The 12613-nt window shown below is 40.8% G+C and overlaps 3 protein-coding genes across 4 annotated transcripts; 1 reads left to right on the forward strand and 2 right to left on the reverse strand.

Annotated features, from left to right (window-relative positions):
- Nucleotides 1-7: 7 nt before the first annotated feature.
- On the forward strand, nt 8-1043 carry LOC122027290 (zinc-finger homeodomain protein 6-like). The gene has a single exon (XM_042586215.1). It carries the CDS (start codon nt 42-44, stop codon nt 915-917), a length of 876 nt encoding a protein of 291 aa, XP_042442149.1. The 5' UTR covers nt 8-41; the 3' UTR covers nt 918-1043.
- A 79-nt stretch (nt 1044-1122) lies between these two features.
- On the reverse strand, nt 1123-7443 carry LOC122027289 (ATPase family AAA domain-containing protein 3-like). Its single transcript, XM_042586214.1, has 8 exons — nt 6967-7443; nt 6775-6870; nt 5472-5582; nt 5028-5337; nt 3470-3560; nt 2461-2797; nt 1919-2067; nt 1123-1805 (listed from the first exon to the last, which is right to left on the reverse strand). The coding sequence occupies exons 1-8, from the start codon at nt 7276-7278 to the stop codon at nt 1298-1300; spliced, it is 1914 nt and encodes a 637-aa protein (XP_042442148.1). The 5' UTR covers nt 7279-7443; the 3' UTR covers nt 1123-1297.
- Nucleotides 7444-7597: 154 nt separating this feature from the next.
- Nucleotides 7598-11555, reverse strand: LOC122028004 (chromatin modification-related protein MEAF6-like). 2 transcript variants are annotated; one of them, XM_042587017.1, is made up of 7 exons: nt 11392-11555; nt 11151-11245; nt 10215-10315; nt 9282-9351; nt 8180-8207; nt 8041-8098; nt 7598-7960 (listed from the first exon to the last, which is right to left on the reverse strand). In XM_042587017.1, the coding sequence occupies exons 1-7, from the start codon at nt 11402-11404 to the stop codon at nt 7849-7851; spliced, it is 477 nt and encodes a 158-aa protein (XP_042442951.1). In that variant the 5' UTR covers nt 11405-11555; the 3' UTR covers nt 7598-7848. The 2 variants fall into 2 exon arrangements, with proteins under 2 accessions (XP_042442951.1, XP_042442952.1); XM_042587018.1 differs by having other exon boundaries at nt 11387-11534.
- Between the last annotated feature and the right edge of the window lie 1058 nt (nt 11556-12613).

Raw genomic sequence — 12613 nt, forward strand, 5'->3', positions numbered from 1 at the left:
CGTGTTTTTTTTAAAAAAAATTACCTAAGGAGTTTGGTTTTATGGAATTTAGGAAGCAGGAGTTGTTGGAGGAGGTCTACAACCCTGCTCCTCTGCAGCAGTCTGCCTTCGCCAGGCCTCTGGCGTCGCCTTCTTCTTCCTCTTCTTCGTTCCTCTTTGCCAGAGCAGGCGAGGCCATGGGATCTTCCCTGGTTCAGAAGCCCACCCCCATCTCCGCCGCGCCGGCCGCCGAGGCAATGAGGCCGGAAACGGAGCCCCGATACCGGGAGTGCCTGCGGAACCACGCGGCCAGCGTCGGCGGCCATGTGCTCGACGGGTGCTGCGAGTTCATGCCGAGCGCCGGCGAGGCGCTCAAGTGCGCCGCCTGCGGCTGCCACCGGAGCTTCCACCGGAAGGATCACGGCGAGATGTGCGAGCTCCGGAACGGCGTCGCGCCGCCGCTCTTGCTTCCGCCGCCGCCGCTGCCTCCGGCGGCGACGCCCTACGGGCACCTGAGGCCGTTCGGAGCCTCCGGCGTGATGGTGCGGGTCGGCAACAGCGGGAGCGCGGCCGCGGGGACGGAGTCGTCGAGCGAGGAGCTGGCGGCGCAGCGACCGTTCGTGGTTTCCAGGAAGAGGTTCCGGACTAAGTTTACCGCAGAGCAGAAGGAGAAGATGCTGGCTTTCGCGGAGAAGGTAGGGTGGCGGATGCAGCGGCAAGACGAGGGGACACTGGAGCACTTCTGCGGCGAGGTCGGGGTGAGCCGGCACGTGTTCAAGGTGTGGATGCACAATAACAAGAGCTCGTTGAAGAAGCCAAACCACGAGCAGCAGCAGCAGCAGCAGGAGCAGCAACAGCTGCTGGAAGACGACGAAGAGGAAGACGAACAGCAGCACCACCAGGTCCACCACCACCGCCACGAAATGCCAGCCAATTGAGGATTCTACTTTTGTTTTTTTTTTCAATTACTTTTAATTTACTCGTGTTGTAGCGGTAATTTCTTAGCTCTGGTACTACGCGTAGCTTGATGACACAATGCTGAGGCTTAACGTTCTTTATTCACATCTTATTGCGTGCCCCGGATAGAGCATAGAGGTATTTAATGAAGCAGGATAAGTAGATAGAGACCAAATGCCCAGATCGGCCTTATAATTATGAGTTCCTAATATAAAGAAAATAGAATCTAGCAAAAAGTAAATGGCCATATTTCTATGAGCTAGACGCAGTCGACAAATGTGAGATTAGCTTCTCACCCAACGGCGGCTAACGACTCAAATCAATGAAAAAGAATGCGATTGGACACTTGGGAGTGTCGTTCTCAACACGTAGCTTCAGCAGCAAGTTTAATACGTTGGTGATGCTCAGTGACCTTGTAGTTCACCACTTCCGAGAAAAGCTCCGGGTCCAAGACGCAATCAGGACGGCCATACACAGCCGCTTGGACACTGGCCATGAGTTTTGCAATCTCTCGACCTGAGAACCCGGCAGTGTTCTTGGCAGCTTCACGCAACACCTCGTCACTCACATCCCTGACAGTGATCTTCTGTTGCCGCTTCGTGAATAGGGAACCCCATGATCGTTCGCCACTATCCTCCTCTTGCAATATGTACCGTCTTAGGTAGAGCTTCAGCAACTCGTATCGTTCCTCCTCCCCAGGCAATGGAAACTCAATGACTTCATCCATACGGTCGGTGACGGCTGCATCTAGGTCCCCGGGTCTGTTGGTGGCCAGGACAAGGACTACGTCCCTTGATTGATCACCAGTTCGGAAGAGCAATGCATTCAATGCGCTACGTTGGGCTTCACTCATGTGTATGCTGTTCCGCCTGCTCATCGAGGCATTCACGCAGTTTTAAATTGGCATTTAGAAACAGGAAGCAAAACACTGAAATTAGTCTGTGGAAGAACAAGGGAGACAGTAAAGGAGTGTGTAACATACTCGCACAGAAAGGCATCTGCTTCATCAATAAAGAGTAGCAATCCTTTCTTTGACTTTTTAGACCAATCAAATATCTGATGGATCTTCGTGACCGCCTCAGAACCCAAGGGAGCAACATCCCCGCCAGTCATCATTGCATAATCTAGACCCTGCGTGTCACAGTATGACATGACATCTATCAAAATGAAAGTTGAAAACATGCAACGTTCAAAAACATCCAGTCATTTGATTCGTGTACGAAACTACAAGGGCATGGGCTTACTGTATACAAGCCGAAGACGACACTAAATGAACAATTTTCAAGATTTTACAATCTAATTATCACTGTCTCCTGGTTTGTACCCGCAATTGCATGGAGAATCAAATAATAATCAAGTGCAGACTCAATCAAACAATTATACGAGTGCATGGTCGATTCAGAGGTCCACAAAACCAACATTTCTACATAATTAGCCAGAATGCAATGTAAAATTCTAGTAGAGAAACCTGTAAGTTTTGCAGAAGAAAATGAAAGAAAATGCAACGAATATATACACACGTACCGACTTGTGAGCAATTTCCCGAGCGACCAATGTCTTCCCTGTACCAGGAGGTCCATAAAATAGCATGTTGCGGAATGGTGCTTGATGCAACTTGGTATTTTCTGTGGCTCTAGCAAGTTGTTCAATCCTTCTCTTTAGAGAAGGATGAAGAATAACTTTATCAAAAGAGCTTTCTGATAATGACTCTTTCCCAAACGCTCCTCTTGAACTCGTAGCTAGCTTTATGATCTTAGGTGTTATTCCAGACCATGGAAATTTAGCTATGGAAGATTCACGAATAAGTGACGGCTGGCCTAAGATTCTGTTAACATAGCCCCATAACACCTTTGCACCTTCCCTGCATGCAAAAAAACAAATGGACTACAAATTGACCAATTGTTCAATAAGGATGGTGAATAACAAATCAAGGTCGTGGTGCAAGCACACACTATAGTAAAACAATCAGTATTGCAAATGGCGATAGGCAGTGATAGGGTCATCAGTGACGGCTATCACCTTAGCCGTCTGGGTAGTTGAATTTTGTTTTTACTATTTCTATACATAATATTATAAATAATCATTATTTTTTATAATATTTACTTTCCAGACGATGAGTCCGATGCGTCGCTGGGACCGCACGATGAATTCGAACACATCGTCGGGACCACACGACGCATCCGAGCTCGTTGCCAAGCTCGAACGACACATCCAGGCCTGTCTTTGGGCTCGAGCAACGCGTCTAGGCCCATCGCTAGGCTCGAACGACGCTTCTAGGCCCGTCGCCAAACTTGGACGACGTGTCTGGACTCGTGCAACGTGTCCAGACTCGTTGCCGGGCCCAGACGACACGTCCGGACACGTGGTGGCAAAACGACGGCAATGGTGGCGGCAGAGAGGTGAGTTAAAGCACCACCTCAGGCAAAGATGGTGTGGTTGATGCCCGTCTGCCACCTAGGCAGCCGCCTCCCATCATTTAGAACACTAAAAACAACCAACTGAAACAAAAGAAAACTATAGTATGCAAGTCGACCTGGTAGTGTAGACACCAGCTGCAAGTGCAGTGACGCCTCCAACAGCCATAACAAGGGTAGCACGATCAGTTAGCAACATCCTCAAACCACCTGTAAGTATGATTTTTGGATGTTTTAATAGTATTTAAAAATTGAATGCAACCCCTAAATGACGTAAAGCCATGAGACATATATGATAAACGGAGAAGTAAGCATGCGCAGGAGTAAATGCAAGTGATAACCCCCCATAGAAGAGACAGAGTTTAAACAAAAGCCAACAAGAACAAGAAATCATAATGTCAGAAAAATTTAGGATTCATAAATCTAGTGCTCACATTGAGACTTCCGTATGGGTTATCTACTTGCACATTGATATGTATGAAGGTTTGCAATTTTTGGTTTCAGCACCAGCTTTAATCTCCAGACAGGATAGTATGGTACCATACCAACCCGTATGAACACATAAGATAATCAGCAAGGGACAAAATGCAGCAACTTAGTTTTTGATTAATTTCGCCTCTCTATTCTCCTCTCACTTGACCTATTAACCTATGAGAACCAGAAATATCCTTGACTATAGAGTCAATGAGTTAACATTCTATAAATAACTTGGAAAAAAATGTATTATTAATGTAATGCCTACATAAACTTATTTCACGATGGTAAAGTTGATGTCCTGTGACCTGAACATCACGGGCTCGAATTGCGGAGACAGTCTTTTGCAATGGAAGAATAAGGCTACGCACCATAGACCAATATCTGGGACCCCGCATTAATGGGAACTTCATGCACCGGGCTACCCTTTGATGTGCTAGCCTTTAATTAAGTCTGACTGCATGTTTAATAAGTAGTAAATTGGAATCAAATTAGGTTCAATTGGCTCTAATGACTTAACTTGGGTTTAAGTTTGATATATGGTAAAACTGGAGGTTGCGTGATTAATCATGTAAATCTTACTCATATCACCTTAGTTTCAAATTCAGTCTATGGGCTAAACAGGATTGTTTTGCACTTGCTAACTCACACAAAACAAGAGTTTGAACCACGAGATAGTTTCTTAGAACTTCTTGTAAAACATCTGCTTCACTCTTTTCCTAATTGATTCTCCTCATTGAACTAGGAAATACTTATATTACTATAGGATCTTGCAAATCCAGTATGATAAATCAGAATAGATTTTATAGCTACCCAAATGAAATTTTCATAAATTTCACACTTAAACACTTACTTGGAATCAGTTCTTGTTGGAGAAGACATCCATTTCACATAAAACAACAATTCTAAGAATTATAATTCCAATCCTCATGATTCAAGTGAGAAAATGAAACTCCTGTTTTGACATCATCAAGTAAGATTGGGCCTACAAAATAGAGCACCATTCGTTCTCCTAAGTTTTATTTTAAAAGAATTCTCTAAAATGTTCAACACATAATTCAGGTTTCTTGTCTCTTAGAATTACCAACAATAATGGACAGCCAATTTATTTAATTTGCATAAATTTTTTACTTAATAATAATACTCTCCAAGCTTGGAAGGGCATGGGCTGATATGCAAAATTCAAAAAGTAACAAGCAATACCTTCTATATGGCTAAAAGTTGCATTAATTGCAGCAAGCCATTTCTCCCTTTCACCCTTCATGCGTTCTAAAAGCATTCTCCTGTTATGCTCCTCTGTAAGTTTTGCCTCATGGGCCCGGCCTTCAGCCTCTGCAATGGCTTTAACCCTGATTGTTTCACGCTCTATCTCAGCTCTCTCTTTCTCGGTCTGTCGTAATTGTTGTTGAATCTGCTCCTCAGTAGCACGTCGTGCTTGTTCCTTCCTTAAGGAGGATTCTTCTTGCATCCTTACAAGCTCAACATTTTGTTTCCTTTGGGCTTCATGCTCTGTCTGAAAACGAAACATATACATTAGAACTGGAATATGCAAATAGCAAGCACAAAAAAAAGAGGAAATTCAACTTTATTTCCATGTTCGAATGCTAATACTGTCGAAGCCTGATAAGTAAGAAAGTATTCTGGTACCTGCATCCTTTTCCTTGCCAATTCATCTTCATAACGTGCCATTTGAGCCTTTGCTTGTGCTGCTTGTTGAACTAAGTTTCTTTGCTCTTCAGCCATTTGTATTTGTTTTTCCTAGCAATGGAAATAAACTCATTCAGACATCAGATAATATGTATACAATGTGGAAACTGAAGGTCCCAGACTCCCAGGTATCACTTTCAAACAAAATAATAAGGACCATTAAAAAAGTACAATACCACAAAAGACAACTGATACAATGAATAAGACCATTTTATGGAGTACAATGGCACAAAAGCTACCCTGATGCAAAATCACGCTAAGATTGTGATTGGCACATGAATAGGACCATTCATGTTGATGATTTCTGAAGTGAATTTTGATGAAGATGGAAGTTGAAAACGTGCTTTGTGAGAAAATTTGGAATGATGAACAAATATAATACTCATCAGAAGGAAGTCTTCCACAAGAAACAAAACCTCAATCAATTCAGTCTTCTATGAATGACACAAAGGTTTATGGCTCATATTGCCTTGGCCTAAAACATTTTTGGAGTGGACTTTTCATAGTGTAAGCAAGGATGACAAAAGGTGTATGACTGTCAGTTGATGGTTTAGCACTGAATATTCAACCAGCTCTTTTTTTCTTTAGTACTTAATGTCCTTTAAATAGGTGTAGAATTCCTTTGTCCAACATTTTTATTTCTGTGGCTAATGAGGGTGCAAGCATACAAACTGTTAATTCTGCAGGACAAGGGCAACTACAATGCTTCAATGTCAACCACCAGAAGCAACATAGAAAGCCACAAGAAACTGTAACAATGAGTTAACATCAAAAATCTATGCATAGTAGTTGGGCACTTTCCATGTCCTAAAAAAACACCCACTTAGTAACCTTGTCTAAAGAATAAATGAACGAGCCAATGCAACTATAATTAATTTCCATTTCCAACATTAGTAAACAATCAAAATATGCTGAAAACAAATTAAAGTCTCTGGACTTTCATCAGAGTTAAATGACAGTTATTTGTGCATGCTACTACCCCACACAATGTACCTCATAATCCATAATTAAAATTTTAAATTTCCATATGCCAGAACACTTAAGTTTTATTTTAAGCAAATTGATAGATTCTGAAAGCCCGTGATCATGTATTAACCTGGCCTTGACAACCCTTGGAAGGTAATATACATCAGTAGAAGAAACTAGCACCGTGCATCAGACTATTTGCAGGACAAGGAGTAACTCCAGAACGTATGCTGTAACGTAACAAGGAAAAGAAAAGAACTATTGACAAGAAACTCACAACTTCACTCTGAGCCTGTATGGCAAGATACTGGGCCTTCTCAGCAGTTAATTCCGCCAAACGCGTCTCTTCCTGCTTCCTCATTAGATCAAATACCTGAAAAATCGATCGCCCCACAAGAGGAATGCCCACAGTTTTAAGAATCTGAAAATCGCGAATGAAGGACCATAAACCAACTACAAAAGCAATCACCTGCTTCGCATGAGATGAGCTATTGATCTCCCGCAACGCCTTCGCCCCACGCTCCAGCGACTCCGGATCAAACCCACCGGACGACGAAGAGGAAGACGAAGACGAAGACGCAGTGCTCTGACCCCCTCCCGGCGGACGGGACCCCGCGCTCTGGGCGTCGGGCGACGTTTGAGTTTGTGCAGGAGAAGACAGAAACGGAAAGCGGAAATAACCGTCAGCGTAAGCAGGGTCGGAGAGAGCAGCTATAGTGCCCGCGGCGGCCGTCGCCGCCGAGACGGCAGCAGCAGCGCGCAGCATCCGCATCGGCGGCATCAGGGAAACAGGCCGCGAAGTGTTCGGTCGTTATCTCGCTGGGTGCTAATGATGGCGGCGATAGGGGTTTAAGGAGGCGGCGGGGTGGTCATACCGACTCTATTTTTAAACCCTAAACATGCGCAGCTACGGCGGCTGAGTGCGGCGTATCGCTGCGGTCGTTCCTTCGAGCTAGAGCAAGTAAATAAATACCCTTTCAATTACCATAATGCTTTAAATTTTAAATCTATCAAAAATAAATTTTAGTTTTAAATCTGTCTTACTTTTGCACTTTATATCTATTTTATTGTCGATTTCATTCTTTAGGAACAACCCATCGTTAGTAAAATTAAACTTCCATCAACAATCTGATATATATTTTTTAAAACATTGTCATTAGACATAACAATCTCCAATGAAATAGATAACAAATATTTTGGGGCATAGAGAGATGAATTGATGAAACCTTTTGGTCTGAGACGGGGGTCGTTCATGGTGTTTCATCCAAGGGAATACATATTAGCTGTGAGTGAAGCAAGCAACGCTAACAAAATCCATGATTTATAAAACACTTAGTGATTCTATAAATAATCATCTCAAACTCATGTCGAGATCTTCATCGTCGTCCATCTCTTGTTCACTCGATGGTCGAAGCCGTTTAGCATCTCTTAAAGCAACTCTTCCTCCCTTCTTTGGTTTTCCTCTGAGAAACATGAACGCACAATTTCATCTCTGTATTTCCAGCCATATATGGTTCATTGGGAGTATGATCGTTGTACTTACTGTCCATTAGCAGTACCTCCACCCTTCGATCGACCTGGACCATATTCGGATCTTCCATCTATATATTGTCAAATAAACCAGTGTTACATAATCAGAGCTCTCTAGCAAGTTATTCAGATAACTATCCGTGAGAACTCACCATCTCGACCAGCCACATTTTCTTCAGCCTTAAAACACAAACAAAGAGGTTAGATTTACTTAAAAAAGTCTGAGTACAATGATTTAGTTACCAACTTACTGAAAAGTAAAGCTTGAAAATTGATGTACGCAATAGTGATTTAGTACAACATTGTTTACCCATTTTTCAAACACCAAAACCTACTTGATATTCTTTTTCTTGGTTCACAGAAAACCATTCCTCACCAGAAAGGTGGCATTTTGTTGTAGTGGCTAGATTGAGCTGGTTTTTTCCAGTCAAGTGTTATAGGACCTTTAGAAGTCCCGATTCAATCATTCACAGGGAGTGGAAAGTCCATACTCGCTAGATGAGCAGATGGTTCGTATTCTCAAGTTGATAGGGGGGCAAAACCTTATCGGGTGTAAGTCTAGCTGACAAGCTCAGAACAGAGTTTGAGGCTGATGAGTCCACAAGTAAAGAAGCAATGCAAGAGATGTGGGTTGGTAGTGAAGATGGCTTTGGAGATGCAGAGATAGGCCAATTGTGAGGACGAACAGAAAATGTTTATAAGTAGAACCTGGATTATCGAGTTGTGTGTGTGGAGTAACACGGGTGAAAGGGTCCACATGGAATTGGGATCGCTTTTAAAGACCCTGATTAAAACAAATTAACAAAATAAGGAATAGTTTATTATACTTCAGGAAAGAAATCATCCAGTACTTAATGGACTAGTTTAAACTTGTAATAAATTTTCTATTCTCCTAACAAGATAATTACCAAATAAAAAAGGATCTGCCCAAATAAACTATAAAGTCTACAATTTTTACAAATTAAATGTCTGATTTGCATTAGCGATAATAAAGGCACACATAAGAAAGCAGACTTTTGAGCATAACTAGACATATCAGAACAGTCTGATTATTAAGTCAGAGATCAATTCTTTTGGAACCTGAGAAATTTCTATTACTATCATAACATGCTGAAAAATAGATTTCAGAACATATTGACCTGAGATAGTTCTAAGAATTATCTCCTTTTATTATTATCTTAATTAAAATGTCCTTAACCTGTTGAAACTAAAGCACCAGAAATGTACAACTAGAAAGTTTCAGCGAGTAAATACCGCTGGAGAGGTAATTGACGACAAGGAGAAGAGCCTGTCTTCAGGCTGAAACTTTCTGGACCGCTTTAGGCTGGAAATACAATTACATATGGTGTTTTTATCAGAATCGAGTGTATGCCGCAACTTGGAGATAGGTACGAGAAGCATTAAAAAGCATTACAGCAACTATTCATATTATCCTGCATCTAATAATCTGTTATTTATCATGCTAAAATAATTAAAAATGCAAAATGAAATACGCCAATATATATGAACCAAAATTTGCAAGGATGGTGATTAGCCGGTTGTCCAAACAATATGCAAAAAGATGTTATTTCCAAAATAAAAAACATAAATAGGGGGGGAAAAGTCAAATTGAGAGATCTCCATGGGTTATTCCTCATTCTGTTGCTCCTTTCCATCTCCAAAAGGACAAAGTTATAAAACTTCGTCTCTGAAATTCATGGCATCAAAGCTAAAAGCCGGAACGAGTCTAGACAAGACAAATAGCAAAAATATTTGAAACAACACTATACTGTTTTTTGATTAAAATAAAAACAAGAACAATAGTAGATATAAGTTTTTGTACAATTATTATATATTATTTATTATTTAATAATTGCAAACATCCAATCTCAGCATTGTTCTACTATAAACCTAATTCTTCAAGTAATTATCCATGCATACATATGTTAGGCCACTCCCAGATCCTTGTTCAATGAGAAACAAAAATCTGAAATAGATAAAAACAGATATGGAGCAAAATGATGCATAGAAAGAAAAACTAATACAAATTAAGATTCACAAAACACGTAGAAGGAATCATAGGGAACACTAACTTATCAAGATTAAAAGAAAATTGTGTATTACATCTTATAAGTCATAATATAAAAGGTGATCACCAAATACATAATCATAGAAGTAAAGACAAATGGGCATACTAGTGAAGCTTACTTTGCAGTACTCTTTGATGATGACAAAAATCCTTCAAATCCTTTCAACACACTTCCATTCTGATTTGAATCTTGTAAGTAAGTAGTTTCTAGGTCATAGACCTTAAAAAATAGCAAAAGAATGTCAAGAATCAATAAATTGTTTATATATAAAGAAAAATAAATGTCAACTGCAAATAGACAACTGCGAGCAAGAAAAAAATATATATAACCTCAGGTATTTACCAGTCAGATAGTAACTTGAAAATCAACAGGTAGCATTATATTATCCCACAAGACTCTTTTATTTTAGATCAAATCATCTGATTTCAGACATAAGAGTCCTATGAATCACTGAACAGCAAGGATTATAGTAGACGTCTCCTCCAATTGCACTTATGAAAGCAGGAAAAACTTAGTTGGCCCAATAGTGCCATCCAATGAATAAATGAGACTCTAGGCTCTTAAGCATATCAGAGCTGCCTTCTAACGGATGAGGATTATAGTAAAAGGTTTTCTAGACATGAAACTAATCAGATCAGGCCAAGGCCTATAGTAAAAGGACACAACTTTTAGACTAAAGAAGAAAATATGCCAATGTAGTATCTGGAAGTTTAACTGTTGTTGCAAATGAAAAAAAACAACAATAGCTTCAGCGTTGTGGAATATAAGGTGCAATTCCTTTTCGACTTGGGATAGCATTACAGCATTTCCATACGGTAAGTGAAAGGAAAATTTGAGTTTCCATTCACAAGGAGTAGTAAGATTGCATCATCTTATAGAGGAAGATAGACTATATTAATATAGCAGACAACTACTAAACATCTATCTTGCTCGATAAAACAGTTGAAGCTTACATTAAAGAAAAATTCTACACTAACCTCCCAGTCTAGCTTGCTAAATCATTTTAATTGGGCAGGAAAAACCCTAGAGAGGGAGGACAAGAGAGGGGACATACTTGTCTCTCAATTGCCCGGAGCTCATCCTGGAGCTTTTCCCTCTTGCTCATGAACGCAGTAAGCACGGCCGAGGGGTTCGAGGATGCCCTTTGCCCTAACAAAATCCATTTTTCAAATCCGCATCGCAGCACAATCGATGTCAAAGACCGAATCAAACGATGAATTCGAAACCCAATTGAATCGAAGAGAGAAAAGGACGAGCAATTAGCTTTTTCCATGAGCATGAGAGGAGTACTTTACCGTCCGATTCCATCCCTCCCGCGGCTTTTCGAAATTTCTCCAACTGCTATGGGTGGAGAGCTTGATCTCCGGGTTAGGGTTTCGACCAAAGTAACGTAAAATCGTGAAACTTTGATGGCCAAGCAAGGAGTGGCTCTGATTCAATCTGGCTGGACTCGTATCTATTGATCAATACGACATGACCTATATAATTCTATACACTTATCCCATAATTTAATTTCCTTCGTAATGTAATCATCAGTGCTGCGATATTATGTTGGACGCCCCATGCGCACGGGGCCCATACGACTGATTGGCACCGGCATAACATACCCCCCTTTCTCTCTGTACAGGATAATCCAAGTTTGCATAACGATATTACTAAAAAAATAAATTCAAGAGGAAAAAATAGATATTCATCCAAATTTTCAGAAGGCACACTTCGTTTTTTATTTTATCTCCAGTCATAGTGACACTTTATTTAAAGAGTATCATCGTTATGACATTAGATCTTAAAGAACAATATTAATATATTATTATATTTGAAAAATTAATATCAATATGATGTTGTATTTTTTTTCAGACTTATCGGGCCACCGATCAATTTAATTCACTGCCAGCTATTCTAGATCAGAGAGAAAAAGCATTTTCACGATGCCTTATTTGACTTCTTTTCATTGTTTCATTTCATTTGATTATGACATACCTAATCACATAGACATTCATTACATTTCGGAATATAAATATGGACACCAGATTTCTAATGCAATGAACTTGACCAGCTTAGAAACTTAGCCGCCAGCACGCTTTCCAAACCCACGATTACGCACGCGAGAGCTTACCTGCATTTATAAATTTCAAAATCATGGAGTTCATATGACGTGATAATTATGCAATTATTTTTTTATAGATGCAACAAGTAAAACAAAGAAGCAATGTAGCCCACGTTGGCGGGGCGTTGGGCCCGGAATGATGGAATCTATCGTGCCCAACGTGCTTTTTCACGATTCTCTTGAACATTCATTTGATTTTGCTTGACATAATGGAAACGGAAATCCGCCACTTACTCCGCATTTAGTGAACGCGAACCCGGCCTCAGATTTCAGCCACGTGGACTGGACCACAGCTGACCTCGAAAGCCCACGTCTGATCAGCACTCTGTTAATCTAAAACAAGAAAAAATATGATGTCCATTATTCACTCCTAATGGATCAGAGGTTTCGAAAAACCCCAATCTCTCCTT

The sequence above is a fragment of the Zingiber officinale genome, chromosome 10A, assembly GCF_018446385.1.
Source record: "Zingiber officinale cultivar Zhangliang chromosome 10A, Zo_v1.1, whole genome shotgun sequence".
In the NCBI taxonomy this organism is placed as follows: Eukaryota; Viridiplantae; Streptophyta; class Magnoliopsida; order Zingiberales; family Zingiberaceae; genus Zingiber; species Zingiber officinale.

Coding starts and splice junctions, on each gene's coding strand:
- LOC122028004 (XM_042587017.1), bottom strand. Junction 9,352..10,214: donor TCATCAAAGAGTACTGCAAA/GTAAGCTTCACT, acceptor TTGTATTTCCAG/CCTAAAGCGGTCCAGAAAGT. Junction 8,208..9,281: donor CGTCAATTACCTCTCCAGCG/GTATTTACTCGC, acceptor TTGTGTTTTAAG/GCTGAAGAAAATGTGGCTGG.
- LOC122027289 (XM_042586214.1), bottom strand. CDS start 7,278: ATGCCGCCGATGCGGATGCTGCGCGCTGCTGCTGCCGTCTCGGCGGCG. Junction 6,871..6,966: donor GCTCATCTCATGCGAAGCAG/GTGATTGCTTTT, acceptor TCGATTTTTCAG/GTATTTGATCTAATGAGGAA. Junction 5,583..6,774: donor TACAGGCTCAGAGTGAAGTT/GTGAGTTTCTTG, acceptor TTCCATTGCTAG/GAAAAACAAATACAAATGGC.
- LOC122027290 (XM_042586215.1), top strand. CDS start 42: ATGGAATTTAGGAAGCAGGAGTTGTTGGAGGAGGTCTACAACCCTGCT.